The following is an 18855-nucleotide window of genomic DNA, read 5'->3' as shown; positions in this document are numbered from 1 at the left end:
CCCCGGTCCTTGCCGGCAGGAGGGCTCCTACTTCGTTTTAGGTGCCTTTTTAAGTTTAGTTAGGGTTTGTGTCCTTCTCAGGAAGGCGAGGCGGTGACGGCTCCCTGGAGATGGGATAAGGCTTTCCCCGTCTATTCCCCATTCTAGCGGTGCGTCTAGCGTCGTTAGAGGGCGTGTGGATGTGTACCTCGACGAATCTCGCGGATTCGGTCATTGTTTGTCTTCGGTTGATTTGCATGGATTCGGTCTTTGGTCGTTTGCGCTTGTGTACCTACATGCTAGATCCTTCCAATCTACGCTTTCCTTCATCGCCGACGGTTGTTGTTCTGGTGCGTTGTCCCGTGAGACCTTATCATGATGACTTCTCAATCGTCTGCTACAACATGGTTTTGTCTAGCTCCTGTGAGGGAGGGACAATGATGGCGACACACATTCACACATTCGGCTCGCTCTAGTGTTTGTAGTCGTCGCTAGGTGGTCTATGAACGTGAATGTAATTATTCTTCTTGTGCTCTTTATACCGTTGATGTTCAGATCGAAAGTTTTTCCAGAAAAAAAAAACTGTCGTTGTTGCCATTGTGACCCGGCCGGTTACTCAACAGTGTCGTCACTGGCGGCAATTTTCTTTCTTAGTGAGTGATCAATTCGCCAGAGGTAATGGCAAAAATTCTTCTCCATACGACGGCACTGAAACAAATAAGGAAACCTTCTTGTCCCCACAACAAGCCCAGCATGGAGGTCGGTCACACTGGTCTTCTTAATTGTGACCAAAACACTCAATAAAAGACAATTATAGCTAAATATAAAAGTTGTAGTTCGGGGCAATGTCTTGCAGCATTAGGCTGGTCCGACATCAAACTACTCATGCGGAAAATTTTATCATTTTGCTCAGATGCCAGCAGACAACATACAATTATTTCTGCATGAGTGATGTTAAGTTAATGTATCCTGGCAAAGGTAGGATCATGAAAGGCTGATGCTGCATGGGCAGGTTCTGAAGCTTGAAGACCTAGTGCAGGAAGACGTATGCTAAACAAAACACAGAAAGAAATAGACAGCGTGTTTCATAAGACAGGTAGGTTGGGGTCCGATCAACAGTTGGCTCGAGCATTGTTACAGTTAGGGCCCGTTCGGAGATTCTCCGCTCCACGCGGCCGCTCCGGGAGCGGGCGGAGTTTCAGCTAAAAAGCGTGCATACAGGTACTCCACAGATTCTTAGATTTCTGGGAGCGGGTGGGTTCCCGAACAGCTCCTTAATACCATACTCTAGAACTTTTACAATGTTGTCAAGAGTTAATAGCCAGTTCCATTTTAATATGGACCAATACATCTATTTGGTGTCAGCGAAAAGAGAATATAGTCGTCTTCTACAGCTCTGCTAAACTAGACCCAAGCAATCAGCGTCTACAAGCAAGCTCTGCTCTGGGCAAAGTGTGCTACTCCCTCCATTCACAAATATAAGATGTTTTGGATCTGGCACACATGGACTGCGTACGGACTGAAATGAGTGAACAAACACACTAAAACGTGTCAATACACATCCAATTTACAAAAATGTTAAAACATCTTATATTTGTAAACGGATAGTATTATAATGTTCTAGTAGTTATTTTTCAGCAGCATACAAGAGAAATATTGGTGCGGAAACCAATATCATGTAACCAGCATCAACTAGGAACCTATTGTCCTTCAAAAGAAACTAGGCAGCTTTTAGCATTAATGCAAGACTTCAGTTTAAGTATTTCCATAACATACACCATGCTATAGAAGATATGTTTATCTATACGTCATATATAAACATAATCAGGACCAAGTTCCTCTCAAAAGGAAGGTACTATGTACGAAAATTATCACAGAGACATAAAAGGCAGCATTTGAAGCATTAACACTTAACTTTGAAATTATATGCAACTTGGGCAACATCATTTAATAATCCAGCATACATGAAACTACCTGACAAGAATGTCTCAACTGCCTTGCACTATTACTTAGACCAAAAGAATGAGAAGGATACATCCAAGTCCAACCATGGGCATAATATATCACTTAATTCTACTAGATCTAACCAAGTTGCTACCTTCTGCTAGATGGACGCAGCACATTCAGTGCTTGTTTTCAAGTGCCGGTGACTCGGAGAAACAGGGAACATAAGGTACAACATGCACATCTGAAGCATCATTTTTTAATGTCCCCATAATACTCACTAGCTTATTGTCCATGTGATATGATATCAGCTTTCGGTTCCAATCTTGAACAATGAAAACCACATTTCCATCTGGATGCATGGCAACCACACTGTAGTCTTTTGTGTCGCCTGTGCGTCTCTTTTCTCTAAACAGCTCCGTAAAGCTCACACTATGCTTCAAGACCCATTCTTGTGTATCATAGCCCTCCAGAACCCAGATGGACAGTCGACCATCAACTGCTTGACTGATGTAGTGCAGGCGCCCTTGGGATTGGGCAACATAACCAGGCTCCAGCCAGTGGAGCCTCTCGGCCATCGTCGGCACTGGGATGATCTTTCTTGTCACACCTTGCATGTCAACAGCAGCAATCTGACCTTCATCCGAAATTATGAAATGCAGCATGCTGTTGAGAACAGCACAGCAGAAGCTCTCAGGTATTAAGCCCTGAAGACGCCATCCTTCCAAATCATGCTTGTTCCAGCCACTTTGGATTTGACTCCAGTCACTTTGCGTGTGAGTCCACTTGCCAGTCTCAGAGGAGTAGACGTGCACTGACGTCCGGGACAACTCCTCCTCCTCATCGCCCTCCTCCTCCTCCTCATCATCATCATCATGACCAACCACTAACTCCTCCTCAAACTTCACCAAGCGCACAAACTCCCACGTGAACTGGACCAGGTGGAAGTGAGAGGAGACGGACGGATCAAAAACCAAATAGTTGTATCTTTTGGGGTGCCGAAGATACAACGGAAGCGGAGGGCCGTCTCTTGGCACCTCCGCCCATTGCTTCGTGGTGGGGTTGCACACTACATAGCCCAATAGGTCATATGGCCATGCCTTCAGTTTGTGCTCGAAGAGGAGGAGCCCGTTACAGGAATCGGAGAAGTCGAGAGTCCCAATCCCGGGCGATTCCTTCAGGAAGGCGAGGTTATGGTCGATCTGGAGAGGCCCGGATCTATCAAGCAGATTTGTGAAGCGGACACGCTGCCTGTGGGTCTCCTTGTCAATGAAGAAGAAGCCTTGTAGGGTTTGGGGGAGCTTCTTGCGGAGGAGGGGGTCTTCGATGAGGTCGCGCCAGGCCTTCGCGACGCACTTGGAGCGGTAGACGGACCTGGCGGGGACGCGCGCGAGGATCTCCACCAAGGAGTCTTCGGGGAGGACGGCGCTCGCGCTCCGCTTGGGGCAGTCCATGCCGTCGCCGCCGGTGGGGAGGGAGGAGGAGCGAGCTGCGAAGCGTAGCGATATCAGGGGATGCAATGCGAGAGAGGATTGCGAGGAGAGAGAGGGGGGGGCAGCTTACCTGCCGCAGGAGATGGTCGAGGTGGGCGGAGATGGTCGAGGTGGGCGGAGATGGCGGCGGCGGCCGGTGGTGCCTCCGTGTCTCGTGGAGGAGGGAGCCTTTTTTTCGAGGGAAAGAAATGGAGGATGGAGCCTGGAAACAACAGAATAGCATTTTTTTAGAGGAGGCCGGCTAGGTTTTTTAGAGTCTAAAGACCAGGACTAGGAGATGCTGCAGCCCACATATAGTTTCTTTTAGGGAAGCGGCCCACATATAGTTAATTGTCATGGCAGATCATAACATTTTTTTTTCAAACATGGCAAAATTATAAATTTGCATAACGTCCACATAACAATTTTATGAATTTTCCAACGCCGCGCATGGCAAGTTTATATATCATGGCCAAATTACACATTTTTTGTAATGTTCACATGTCAAGTTTCAAGGATTTTTGGGTTTCTAAAACATGATAGCTTCTAGGATCATTTTTGTATTAGACACATGGCAAAAAAAATGTTTCTTTCACGATGGCATTTCAGAGAAAAAATCATGGCAAATGTATTGAACATGCCATGGTAAGTTATGTTTTTGTATACTATCCGATTTATTGCCATGACAATTTTCCAACTTCTTACAAGCACAAATTTCTTTTTGTAATGTTGAATTTGCCATGTGAACACTACCTAATTTTTATGAGAAGTTCTATGATGGATAAGTTGTTGTTATAATAATGATTATGATGCTCTCATGTTCGTATTTAGTTTATCGACACCTCCCTCTATATATAAACATGTGGTCATATTTATCGAGTTCGGCTTTTGCTTGAGGGCAAACGAGGTCTAAGCTTGGGGAGGTTGATACGTCCATTTTGCATCATGATATCTTACTTTTTTTTTACTGTTTTAAAGTTATATTTCACTTTTTGGCACAATAATGTCATTTCTCTCTTAATTTGCAAGTTCTATCATAAGAGAGAGATTGTCGACAACTGGAATTCTAGATCTGAAAAGAGCTACAACAGAGATAGCCATTATTCGGAGCCCCAAATGACCTGGAAATTTACGAACAATTATTTTCGAAAAAAATAAAAAATATTGGAAGAAAAATCTACCGGAGGGGACCCACCAGATAGCCATAAGCTCAAGTGACGCACCCTCCCCCTAGGGCGTGCCCCTTGAGCTTGTGGGTCCCACAACAGGCCTCTGTGGCTCATCTTCTCCTATATGAACCATTTGTCCTATCAAAAATCAGAAGAAGACTTTCGGGACGAAGCGCCGCTGTCTTAAGGCAGAACCTGGGTAGGAACACTTTTGCTCTCCGGCGAAGCGATTCCGCTGAGGAAATGTAGACACCTGACCTGAAATGGTCAGGTCTCTGTGTATCTGTGCCATTCCTGGATCAGTATGCTAGCACACAAAGTACTCGATGGAAAATAATATAGTTCAATCCACACACTCTATTACATCGAAGTCCTCCAAAGGAGTATTTATTACATAAATATGGCTGAAGGCCATCTAAATAAAAGTAGTTGTGGAAGCATCAAAGGTAAATGAGTCCATCAACTCCACGGCAAAACTGAGTGTAGAACAACGACCTATTGCACCTTACTCTTCGTCTGAAAATCTACAACATGAAACATTGCAGCCACAAAGGGTCAATACATTGAATGTATTGGCAAGTCACACCCAAAGTATTAAAACAGACCTATCATCTATATGCAATGATATATCAAGGGGAAAGCTCTAAGGTTTATTTTGCATAAAGCCAATTTTGACCTACTTCTACTCACTAGCCAAGTTTTATTTCTTTTCATTTTAATTAACCTATTGTTAAATTGGATTGATGTCGCTTGAAGCTACGTCGGTATTTCCCCAAAGAGGAAGGGATGATGCAGCACATCGGCGGTAGGTATTTCCCTCAGATATGAAACCAAGGTTATCGAACCAGTAGGAGAGCAAGCAACACAACGTAAACAACCCCTGCACACAGATAACAAATCCTCGCAACCCGACGTGTTAAAGGGGTAGTCAATCCCTTCCGGGGTATGGAGCCTGAAGATAGGCAAACAGACGTGAGATAATTTTATAGAAAATTGATAGATCGAACGCCAAATAAAATAAATAAATAAAATTTGCAGCAAGGTATTTTTGTATTTTTGGTTTAATAGATCTGAAAATAAAAGCAAGAAAAAAAGTAGATCGCAAGCAAATATATCAGAAAGAAGACCCGGGGCCGTAGGTTTCACTAGTGGCTTCTCTCGAGAAAGATAGCAAACGGTGGGTAAACAAATTACTGTTGGGCAATTGATAGAACCTCAAATAATTATGACGATATCCAGGCAATGATCAATACATAGGCATCACGTCCAAGATTAGTAGACCGACTCCTGCATGCATCTACTACTATTACTCCACACATCGACCGCTATCCAGCATGCATCTAGTGTATTAAGTTCATGAAAAAATGGAGTAATGCAATAAGAACGATGACATGATGTAGACAAGATCCGTTTATCTATATGGCGGTAGATATAGATCTCGTCCTTTTATCCTTAGTAGCAACGATAAATACGTGTCGGTTCCCTTTCTGTCACTGAGATCAAGCACCATAAGATCGAACACACTACCGGGCACCTCTTCCCATTGCAAGATAAATAGATCAAGTCGGCCAAACAAAACCCAAATATTGGAGAAGAAATATGAGGCTATAAGAGATCATGCATATAAGAGATCAAAGAAACTCAAATAACTTTCATGGATATAAAAAGATATGACTGATCATAAACTCAAAGTTCATCAGATCCCAACAAACACACCGCAAAAAGAGTTACATCATATGGATCTCCAAGAGACCATTGTATTGAGAATTCAGCGAGAGAGAGAAAGCCATCTAGCTACTAACTACGGACCCAAAGGTCTACAAAGAACTACTCACGCATCATCGGAGAGGCACCAATGGAGGTGGTGAACCCCATCTGAGATGGTGTCTAGATTGGATCTGGTGGTTCTGGACTCTGCGGCGGCTGGATGAATATTTCGTCGACCGTCCTAGGTTTTCTGGAATATTGGGGTATTTATGGAGCAAAGAGGCGGTCCAGGGGGCACCCGAGGTGGGCACAATCCACCAGGGCGCGCCTGGGCCTCCTGGCGCGCCCTGGTGGGTTGTCCCCTCCTCGGGACTCCCCCCAGGTGCAACCAAGGCCCAACTTCTTCCTTTTGGTCCATAAAAAATCTATGTAAAGTTTCGTGGCATTTGGACTCCATTTGATAAAGATTTTCTGCGATGTAAAAAACATGGAAAAAACAGCAACTGGCACTTGGCACTTTGCACTATGTCAATAGGTTAGTACCAAAAAATGATATAAAATGATTATAAAACATCCAAGGTTGATAATAAAACAGCATGGGACAATAAAAAATTATAAATACGTTGGAGACGTATCATGGATCTCCTCCAATTTAACCCGCCTATGAGAGCCTCCGAGGATCATAGGTTCCCAAATTGTTTTTTTTTTCATGAGAGCCCCCGGGGATCATGGTTTAATTAAAATTACATCACATTAATTATTTGTGATGAGAAGATCTTCCTGTGGTTTCAAGTCCAGTTGCTCAAAATTGTCCATAACCGGGGACACGACTAATCAATTAGTTTTACACTCTACAGAGGTTTGTACACTTTACCCGCAAGATTAGATCCCTCCCTTTATGTTCTCGCACTTCAGATTTGTTTGAGAATAGGACGATCGTAACATGATCTTCCAAAGAGTTCCTCTGACCCATGTCTGGTGTCCATCCAACCCTACTGTTCATCTAATCTGCTGGCACCGTCCCAGCCAGAGTCATGACTAAGGTCAACCAAGCCAGATCCCATAATGACTTGCGGTTGCACACGTAAGCTACTTGATATGAAACATGTCCAACCCGTTTGAACCTGGGCGGCATTCCCCACCTTTTCTCGAGTAATGTAGAGCTTGCCGGAGGATACATACTTGTCGACTGGTCCGACAAACCTTTCTGCCCAGATGATTGATTAATTGGTATTGCAGAGCGCCCAGGGAAATACAATACGTGTAAATTGTTGTTAATGTAATCATTGCTTAAGTTCTCTCGCGACTTTCATGAAACAACGGTACTCAATCAACGTCTACCACAGCATGGCTAAGCAATAACTACACTGCAATGATTCCCAACACGGAGGCAAAGATTATCAGGATCGGTCTAAACATATGGCTTTCCTATCTAGTTTTAACATAGCATAGTAGCCCTACACATGCATACTACTGTGTTATAGAAGGCACTACATGCAAAGTAAAAACATAGGATTGGTATGATCAAAAGTGCAACTTGCTTATTAAGTTTAATGAAGTCCTTCACACTCTATCGTAAGCAAACAATATAGCATATATAAGCAATCATATTGAAAACCAAAAAGAATGCAAAGAAAAACTTATAAATTGAAAAACAATAAAATAAAATCTCTAAAAAACATATTTTTAAAAGTACCAAAATTATGTGATATTGATCTCAACAGAAAATAGGTGTCACAAGCTTCAATTTGCAAAAAGAATCAACTAAAACAGAGTTACGAAACTAAAGTTATGGCATATTGAAGTTCAAATTTGAATTTGGTCTAATTGAAAATTTAAATTTTCAAAAATAATATGTTTTTGGTTTACTCGATAGACGGGATTTTTATGAAACCATAGAAAAAATCACCTAATTTGGATAAACAGAACTAAAGATATGCTAAAAGAAAAACTAGAAGAAAATTTGAAATTGAAACTACTAAGAATCGGCCGATCGTGGCAGAGGTGCCACGTGGCATTCTGTGAGCGGCTGCTAGCTGCTTGCTGCGGTACGAAGCAGTGGACGGCAGAAGATTAACACAAAATGAGTTGGCGTGCAAAAGAAGAAGAAAAATAGATCTAACCTAGATGGTTAGATCTCGATCGGACGATCGAGGTGTGCTCGCTGCTAAAGTAAACTAACGAACGTCCGCTATATAACTAATATTGTTTCAGTAAATATTTTTTTTATCTAATCTAGACCGTTGCTCAGATATCTGACGACAGAGGAGGGTGGCTGGGCTTACAACAGTCGCGCGAGGGTGAGGTCGACAGCGAGGGGCTCGGGCGTCGGCGGTGGAGGCACTCCGGCGGTCGATGACGAAGACGTAGAAGCTGGGCGGGTGCGGTGAAGCAAAGGGAAGCCGGGAGTGGTGGCGATGGAGGTCGGGGGCGACCGGACGACATGGGGCGAGCTCCGCGAACTCCGGCGAGAGTGGCGAGGTTGATGGAGACGACTCCAGTGGCTCCTGGACGTCGAAAGGATGTCAAGTAGATGTGCGAGAACTCGACGAAACAATTGACAAAGTTGGGTGTTCGGAGATGGCTTACCGGCGAAGGAAGCATCCGGTGAAGGCTTCGGCTCTGGCGATCCAAACGGCGCGTGCGTGCGCTATAGCTGGACTTGGGTGGAAATTTTTGAGCGGATCGGATGAGAGCGGGATGGGTATTTATAGTGTCATGGCGTGAGAAGGGGTTCGACTCGGGGTCGCGATCCCGAGAGAATCGGGATACGACGTGCTCTGGCATGATTCCCTGTCGTGAGGAGGAAGAAGAATGGGCGGGCCCTGCATGGCGGCGACAAAGGCGAGCGAGAGAGGGAGCGGGCGACCGGGCTTGATGTCTACTACGCAACTTTATTCTTGTAGACACGTGTTGGGCCTCCAAGCATAGAGTTTTGTAGGACAGTAGCAATTTTCCCTCAAGTGAATGACCTAAGATTTATCAATCCATGGGAGGCGTAGGATGAAGATGGTCTCTCTCGAACGACCCTGCAACCAAATACAAGAAATCTCTTGTGTCCCCAACACACCTAATACAATGGCAAATTATATAGGTGCACTAGTTCGGCGAAGAGATGATGATAAAAGTGTAATATGGATGGTAGAAATATATTTTTATAATCTGAATAAATAAAAACAACAAGGTAGCAAATAGTAAACGGACACAAAACGGTATTGCAATGCTTGAAAATGAGGCCTAGGGTCCGTACTTTCGCTAGTGCAATCTCCCAACAGTGCTAATATAATTAGATCATATAACCATCCCTCAAAGTGCGATGAAGAATCACTCCAAAGTTCCTATATAGAGGAGAACATAAGAATAAATTGTTTGTAGGTACGAAATCACCTCAAAGCTATTCTTTCCATTCGATCTATTCAAGAGTTCATACTGAAATAACACAAAGCTATTCTTTCCATTCAATCTATCCTAGAGTTCGTACTAAAATAACACCAAAGCAAATTCATATTCATAATACTCAATCCAACACAAAGAACTTCAAAGAGTGCCCCAAGATTTCTACCGGAGAAACAAAGACAAGAACGTGCATCAACCCCTATGCATAGATTACCCCAATGTCCCTCGGGAATCCGCGAGGTGAGTGCCAAAACATATATCAAGTGAATCAATACGATACCCCATTGTCACCACAAGTATTCAATTGCAAGACATATATCAAGTGTTCTCAAATCCATAAAAGTATTCAATCCGATAACAACAAAATCTCAAAGGGAAAAACTCAATTCATCACAACAAGATAGAGAGGGGAAAACACCATATGATCCGACTATATTAACAAAGCCCGCGATACATCAAGATCGTGACATCTCAAGAACACGAGAGAGAGATAGATTAAACACATAGCTACTGGTACAAACCCTTAGCCCCGAAGGTGGACTACTCCCTCCTCATCGTGGTGGCCACCGGGATGATGAAGATGGCCACCGGAGATGATTCCCCCTCCGACAGGGTCCCAGAAAGGGTCTAGACTGGTTTTTGGTGGCTACAGAGGCCTACGGCGGCGGAACTTCTGATCTAGGTTAACCCCAAAGGGTTTTGGAATATTTGTGAATTTATAGGGTAAAGAGGGGGTGCGGGAGGCCACCGAGGTGGGCACAACCCACCTGGGCATGCCTGGCCCCCCAGGCGCGCCCTGGTGGGTTGTGCCCCCTCGGGGCACCCCCCAGGTGCTGCTCTGGCCCAATGTATGTCTTCTGGTCCATAAAAAATCTCCAAAAAGTTTCACGGTGTTTGGACTCCGTTTGATATTGATTTCCTGCGATGTAAAAAAACAAGAAAAAAAGCAACTGGCACTGGGCACTGGGTCAATAGGTTAGTCCCAAAAAATGATATAAAGTTGCTATAAAATGATTGTAAAACATCCAAGAATGATAAAATAACAACATGAATACTTCATAAATTATAGATACATTGGAGACGTATCAGCATCCCCAAGCTTAAATCCTACTCGTCCTCGAGTAGGTAAATGATAAAAGAAATAATTTATGAAGTGTGAATGCTAGTAAAGTGCATAAGTTTGATCAATGATAATTTCAATCACTTTTCCTAGCATCATAACAACAATTCTTTCTCATAAAATTTCTCATGTTATAGTAGCAACCAATTCACGTGTTAAGGTTTAAACAATGAATTCTCTTGAAACTCAACAACCTATGTTCTTAGTCACCAAGCAATTGCAATTCAACTTATTCAATGGAGTTTAAGTAAGAGCTCCACATGCTCAACCATCTTATAGTCTTCTATGATTGCTAACACTCACCACATACACATGAGCAAAACATTTCAACCGGACACATAGAAAGATAGGGGCTTATTGTTTTGCCTCCCAACGTATTCACCTCAAGGGTGATGTCAACAATAATAATTCATGCTACCCATATTCAACTGGACATATGTGCCTAGATCTTTCCTCACCACATGATGCTTGCCAAACGAGAAAAATAAAAAGGAATAGAGAGAAAAACTTTGACTCTTTGCATAAAAGTAAATACATAAAAGTAAAAGATAGGCCCTTCGTAGAGGGAAGCAGAGGTTGCCATGCGCTTATTTGTTTGTATGCTCAATCCCTTGGTGCAAAAGAACATCATGTTATGTTGCCCCTTATGATAGCAACCTTTATTATGCAGTCTGACGCTTTTATTCTTTGCCATCATAAGTTCGTACAACGCACAATTTTCCCTTACACTAAATGATCTAACATTTTTATAAGAAATTTTTATTGCCTTATTGCACCGATGACAACTTACTTGAAGGATCTTATTCAATCCCTAGGTAGGTATGGTGGACTCTTGAAAATAAGATTTGGGTTTAAGGGTTTTTGGATGCACAAGTAGTATCTCTAGTTGGTGCGGAATTTTTGGCTAGCAAAGATGGGGGGCAAGCACCACATGTTGAAGGATCTATGACAATATAACTTCTATGTGAATATGAACAAACATAAATCATTACGTTGTCTTCCCTGTCCAACATCAATAATTTTGGCATATAATATTTTGATGGGGGCTCACAAATCACAAAAGATTTCCAGGATAGTGTATTTGCATGTGAAAGTTCTCTTCCTTGTACTAATTATTCGTGAATTGCTTGTATGACCAATATCGTGATTGTCAAGCCTCAAAAGATTTCACTTTCTAAACCTAATGTGAAGCTACCACTAGGCATGATATGATTTCAACTTCATGACATTCAATTTATTCAACAATTTACTCATAGGATATAAGTGAAGCACAAGAGTAAATGACATAGAAAAGAGCTTGTTGACGGGATGTGAATGCCGCTTACTTAGCCTCCCTGGCAATTATTTGAGGACTCTATTTTATTTTAAAAAACTTTCAGATCTAAGCATTTTAGTAAAAAAAAGCAAGAAAAACAAAAAAAATGGTATTTCAACAATAGCACACATCATGTGAAGAAGCAAAACTTAGGATCAACCGATACTAACCGATAATTGTTGAAGAAGAAAGGTGGGATGCCTACCGGGGCATCCCCAAGCTTAGATGCTTGAGACTTCTTGAAATATTATCTTGGGGTGCCTTGGGCATCCCCAAGCTTGAGCTTTTGTGTCTCCTTAATTCCTTTTATATCACGGTTTCCCTAAATCTTAAAAGCTTCATCCACACAAAACTCAACAAGAACTCGTGAGATAAGTTAGTACAAACCAACTCAAAAACCTTATCATTCTCTACTGTAGCAAATCACTAAAATTATTATTCAACATTGCATACAAAATGCCTATGCATATTTAATACTCCTATCCTCAAATAGAATCATTAAACAAGCAAACATATGCAAACAATGCAAACATAACAGCAATCTGCCAAAACAATACAGTATGCAAAGAATGCAAGAGTATCAATACTTATTCAACTCCAAACATTATGAAATTCTTCCACACTGTATAAAATTTATCAGATCTTATTATGCAAAAAGTTTCAACATTTTATCACATTCTAACTTTTCTAGGGAATTTTTGCAACAGCGGTAAACTTTCTGTTTTCAAACAGCAACATGTAGACTTGTAAAATAAGCATAGTAAAGGCTATCAACGCCACTTTTATTGAAATAAAAGATGCAAAACATTATTCTAAATAACAGCAAGAAAATCATAACAAAATAAATATACGCTCCAAGCAAAACACATATCATGTGACGAATGAAAACATAGCTCCAAGTGAGGTTACCGATAATGTTGGAGACGAAAGAGGGGATGCCTTCCGGGGCATCCCCAAGCTTAGTTGCTTGGATCTTCCTTGAATATTACCTTGGGGTGCCTTGGTCATCCCCAAGCTTAGGGTATTGTCACTCCTTATTCTCCTCATATCGACATCTCACAAAAAACTTGAAAACTTCAATCACACAAAACTTAACGGAACTTCGTGAGATAGGTTAGTATGATAAAGAGCAAACCATTTCACTTTGGTACTGTCAAAGACAAGATTCATAAGTGTTTCCACATAATGCCTACTGTATCATATCATTTCCACAATTTATATTGAGTAATATAAGCCATAGAAACAAGAAAACAAGCAAACTATGCATTGAAAAGAGAATCTGTCAAAAATAGAACAGTCTGTAGTAATTGATGACCCAGAAGTATAGGGGATCAATTGTAGCTCTTTTCGATAAGTAAGAGTGTCAAACCCAACGAGGAGCAGAAGGAAATGACAAGTAGTTTTCAGTAAGGTAATGTCTGCAAGTGCTGAAATTGTAAGTAGCGGAGTAGTTTGATAGCAAGATAATTTGTAACGAGCAAGTAACGATAATAGTAACAAAAGTGCAGCAAGGTAGCCCAATCCTTTTGAGGCAAAGGACATGCCAAAATGGTCTCTTATGATAAGCAAAGCGTTCTTGAGGGTACACGGGAATTTGATCTAGTCACTTTCATCATGTTGGTTTGATTTGTGTTTGCTACTTTGATAATTTGATATGTGGGTGGACCGGTGCTTAGGTGATGTTCTTACTTGAACAAACCTCCTACTTATGATTAAACCCCCCCCCCCCCCCCCCCCGCAAGCATCCGCAACCACGAGCAAATTATTAAGAATAAATTCTAACCATAGCATTAAACTTTTGGATCGGTCCCTTACGAAATAGCGCATAAACTGGGGTTTAAGCTTCTGTCACTCTCGCAACCCACCATCTAATTGCTACTACACAATGCATTCCCTTAGGCCCAAACATGGTGAAGTGTCATGTAGTCGACATTCACATGACACCACTAAGGGAATAACAACATACGTACTATCAAAATATCGAACACATATCAAGTTCACATGATTACTTGCAACATGATTTCTCCCGTGACCTCAAGAACAAAAGTAACTACTCACAAATGATAAGCATGTTCATGATCAGAGGAGTATTAAATAGCATAATGGATCTGAACATATAATCTTCCACCAAATAAACCATATAGTAATCAACTACAAGATGTAATCAACACTACTAGTCACCACAAGCACCAATCTATAGTTCGGTAACAAGATTGAACACAAGAGATGAACTAGGGTTTGAGAGGAGATGGTTCTGTTGAAGATGTTGATGGAGATTGCCCTCCCCAAGATGGGAGAGTTGTTGGTGATGATGATGACGATGATTTCCCCCTCCGGGAGGGAAGTTCCCCCGACGGAATCGCTTCGTCGAAGGGCAAAAGTGCTCCTGCCCAAGTTCCGCCTCGAGACGGTGGCGTTCCATCTCGAAAGTCTCCTCCTTATTTTTTCTAGGTCAAAATGACTTATATACCATAAGATGGGCAACGAAGGTGGGCCGAGGAGGCCACAACCCACCAGGGTGCGCCTGGGGGGCCTGGCGCGCCCAGGTGGGTTGTGCCCACCTGGTGGCCCCCCTCTGGTGTTTATTGGCTCCAATATTTCTCAAATAATCCATAAAAAATCTCCTTAAAGTTTCAGCTCATTTGGAGTTGTGCAGAATAGGTGGCCTGACGTAGCTTTTCCACGTCCAGATTTCCAGTTGCCGGAATTCTCCCTCTTGGCGTGTTCGTTGTAAATTAAGAGAGAAGGCATTAGAATTACTCCAAAAAGCATTATTATGGATAAAAACATTATAAATAACTGTAAGGAAACATGATGCAAAATCGACGTATCAACTCCCCCAAGCTTAGACCTCGCTTGTCCTCAAGCGAAAATCAAAATTGAAAAACATGTCCACATGCTTTGAGAGAGATGAAGGAAATATGCCCTAGAGGCAATAATAAAGTTGTTATTTATATTTCCTTATTTCATGATAAATGTTTATTATTCATGCTAGAATTGTATTAAATGAAAACTTAGTACATGTGTGAATACATAGACACACAGAGTGTCCTAGTATGCCTCTACTAGACTAGCTCGTTGATCAAAGATGGTTATGTTTCCTAGCCATAGACATGTGTTGTCATTTGATGAACGGGATCACATCATTAGAGAATGATGTGATGGACAAGACCCATCCGTTAGCTTAGCACTATGATCGTTTAGTTTATTGCTATTGCTTTCTTCATGACTTATACATGTTCCTATGACTATGAGATTATGCAACTCCCAAATAACGGAGGAACACTTAGTGTGCTATCAAACATCACAACGTAACTGGGCGATTATAAAGATGTTCTACAGGTGTCTCCGATGGTGTTTGTTGAGTTGGCATAGATCAAGATTAGGATTTGTCACTCCGATTGTCGGAGAGGTATCTCTGGGCCCTCTCGGTAACGTACATCACTATAAGCCTTGCAAGCAATGTAACTAATGAGTTAGTTACGGGATGATGCATTACGGAACGAGTAAAGAGACTTGTCGGTAAGGATATTGAACTAGGTATGATGATACCGACGATCGAATCTCGGGCAAGTAACATACCATGACAAAGGGAACAACGTATGTTGTTACGCGGTTTGACCGATAAAGATCTTCGTAAAATATGTAGGAGCCAATATGAGCATCCAGGTTCCACTATTGGTTATTGACCGAAGATGTGTCTCGGTCATGTCTACATAGTTCTCGAACTCGTAGGGTCCGCACGCTTAACGTTCGATGACGATTTGTATTTTGAGTTTTTGTGATTTGATGACTGAAGGTTGTTCGGAGTCCCGAATGAGATCACAGACATGACGAGGAGTCTCGAAATGGTCGAGACATAAAGAGTGATATATTGTACCATGTTATTCAAACACCGGAAGTGTTCGGGTTGGTTTCGGATAAAACCGGAGTGCCGGAGGGCTTACCGGAACCCCCCGGGGAAGTAATGGGCCTTAGTGGGCCTTAGGGGAGAGAGAGGGCAGCATCCAGGAGGTGGCGCGCGCCCCCCCAAGGGGAGTCCAAATAGGACTAGGGGAAGGGGGCATGGCCGCTCTTTCCCTCTCCCTCTCCCTCTCCTTCCTTCTTCTCCTACTTGGACTAGGAAAGGGGGAAACTACTCCTACTAGGAGTAGGAATACCCCCCTTGGGCGCGCCCCTTGTGGCCGGCCCTCCTCCTCCTCCTCCCCTCCTTTACATACGGCGGAGGGGGGCACCCCATAGACACACAAGTTGATCTTTAGTCGTGTGCGATGCCCCCCTCCATAGTTTTCCACCTCGGTCATATTTTCGTAGTGCTTAGGCGAAGCTGTGCGTCGATAACTTCATCATCACCGTCAACACGATGTCGTGCTGACGAAACTCTCCCTCAGCCTCAGCTGGATCAAGAGTTCGAGGGACGTCACCGAGCTGAACGTGTGAAGATCGCGGAGGTGCCGTGTGCTGGGTACTTGGATCGGTTGGATCGCGAAGACGTTCGACTACATCAACCGCGTTACTAAACGCTTCCACTTTCGGTCTATGAGGGTACGTGGACACACTCTCCCCGCTCGTTGCTATGCTTCTCCTAGATAGATCTTGCGTGACCGTAGGATTTTTTTTGAAATACTACGTTCCCCAATAGTGGCATCAGAGCCAGGTCTATGCGTAGATGTTATATGCACGAGTAGAACACAAAGAGTTGTGGGCGATAATAGTCATACTGCTTACCAGCATGTCATACTTTGATTCGGCAGTATTGTTGGATGAAGCGGCCCAGACCGACATTACATGACCGCGTTCATGAGACTGGTTCTACCGCCGTGCTTCGTACACAGGTGGCTAGTGGGTGTCTGTTTCTCCAGCTTTAGTTGAATCGAGTGTGACTATGCCCGGTCCTTGTTGAAGGTCAAAACAACACACTTGATGAAAAATCATTGTGGTTTTAATGCGTAGGTAAGAACGGTTCTTGCTAAGCCCGTAGCAGCCACGTAAAACTTGCAACAACAAAGTAGAGGACGTCTAACTTGTTTTTGCAGGGCATGCTGTGATGTGATATGGTCAAGACGTGATGATATATAAATTGTTGTATGAGATGATCATGTTTTGTAACAATTATCGGCAATTGGCAGGAGCCATATGCATGGTTGTCGCTTTATTGTATGAAATGCAATCGCCATGTAATTGCTTTACTTTATCACTAAGTGGCAGCGATAGTCGTAGTAGCAATAGTTGGCGAGACGACAACGATGCTTCGATGGAGAACAAGGTGTCAAGCCGGTGACGATGGTGATCATGACGGTGCTTTGGAGATGGAGATCAAAGGCACAAGATGATGATGGCCATATCATATCACTTATATTGATTGCATGTGATGTTTATCCTTTATGCATCTTATTTTGCTTAGTACAGTGGTAGCATTATAAGATGATCTCTCACTAAATTTCAAGGTACAAGTGTTCTCCCTGAGTATGCACCATTGCGACAGTTCGTCGTGCTGAGACACCACGTGATGATCGGGTGTGATAAGCTCTACGTTCACATACAATGGGTGCAAGCCAGTTTTGCACACACAGAATACTCGGGTTAAACTTGACGAGCCTAGCATATGCAGATATGGCCTCGGAACACTGAGACCGAAAGGTCGAGCGTGAATCATATAGTAGATATGATCAACATAGTGATGTTCACCATTGAAAACTACTCCATCTCACGTGATGATCGGACATGGTTTAGTTGATATGGATCACGTGATCACTTAGATGATTAGAGGGATGTCTATCTAAGTGGGAGTTCTTAAGTAATATGATTAATTGAACTTCAATTTATCATGAACTTAGTACCTGATAGTATTTTGCATGTCTATGATTGTTGTAGATAAATGGCCCGTGCTATAGTTTCGTTGAATTTTAATGCGTTCCTAGAGAAAGCTAAGTTGAAAGATGATGGTAGCAACTACACGGACTGGGTCCGTAACTTGAGGATTATCCTCATTGCTGGATAGAAGATTTACGTCTTGGAAGCTCCGCTGAGTGCCAAACCCGCTGCAGGAGCAACGCCGGACGTTATGAACGCCTGTCAGAGCAAAGCTGAAGACTACTCGATAGTTCAGTGTGCCATGCTTTACAGCTTAGAACCGGGACTTCAACGACGTTTTGAACGTCATGGAGCATATTGATACGTCTCCAACGTATCTATAATTTTTGATTGTTCCATGCTATATTATATTCCGTTTTGGATGTTTAATGGGCTTTATTATACACTTTTATATTATTTTTGGGACTAACCTATTAACCGGAGGCCCAGCCTAAATTGCTGCTTTTTTGCCTATTTCAGAGTTTCGCAGAAAAAGAATATCAAACGGAGTCCAAACGGAATGAAACCTTCGGGAACGTGATTTTCGGAACAAACGTGATCCAGAGGACTTGGTGTCCACGTAAAGAAAGCAACGAGGAGAGCACGAGGCAGGGGGCGCGCCTACCCCCCTGGACGCGCCCTCCACCCTCGTGGGGCCCATGTTGCTCCACCGACATACTTCTTCCTCCTATATATACCTACATCCCCAAACCATCAGAGGCATCCACGAAAACCTAATTCCACCGCCGCAACCTTCTGTACCCGTGAGATCCCATCTTGGGGCCTTTTCCGGCGCCACGGAGGGCTTCTACATCAACACCATAGCCTCTCCGATGATGTGTGAGTAGTTTACCTCAGACCTTCGGGTCCATAGTTATTAGCTAGATGGCTTCTTCTCTC

General features: G+C 42.9%; 1 protein-coding gene across 1 annotated transcript; it reads right to left on the bottom strand.

Moving 5' to 3' along the window:
- Nucleotides 1-1873: 1873 nt before the first annotated feature.
- On the bottom strand, nt 1874-3628 carry LOC109750287 (F-box protein At5g49610). Its single transcript, XM_020309250.4, has 2 exons — nt 3487-3628; nt 1874-3412 (listed from the first exon to the last, which is right to left on the bottom strand). Exon 2 carries the CDS (start codon nt 3375-3377, stop codon nt 2103-2105), a length of 1275 nt encoding a protein of 424 aa, XP_020164839.1. The 5' UTR covers nt 3378-3412; nt 3487-3628; the 3' UTR covers nt 1874-2102.
- Between the last annotated feature and the right edge of the window lie 15227 nt (nt 3629-18855).

The sequence above is a fragment of the Aegilops tauschii genome, chromosome 5 (genome assembly GCF_002575655.3).
Source record: "Aegilops tauschii subsp. strangulata cultivar AL8/78 chromosome 5, Aet v6.0, whole genome shotgun sequence".
NCBI lineage: Eukaryota > Viridiplantae > Streptophyta > Magnoliopsida > Poales > Poaceae > Aegilops > Aegilops tauschii.
Note: the sequence above shows the minus strand (reverse complement) of the source record. Positions and strands in the feature narration are given on the sequence as shown.

Bases quoted from the DNA above. Each gene is read 5' to 3' on its own strand.
- LOC109750287 (XM_020309250.4), bottom strand. From the start codon at position 3,377: ATGGACTGCCCCAAGCGGAGCGCGAGCGCCGTCCTCCCCGAAGACTCC.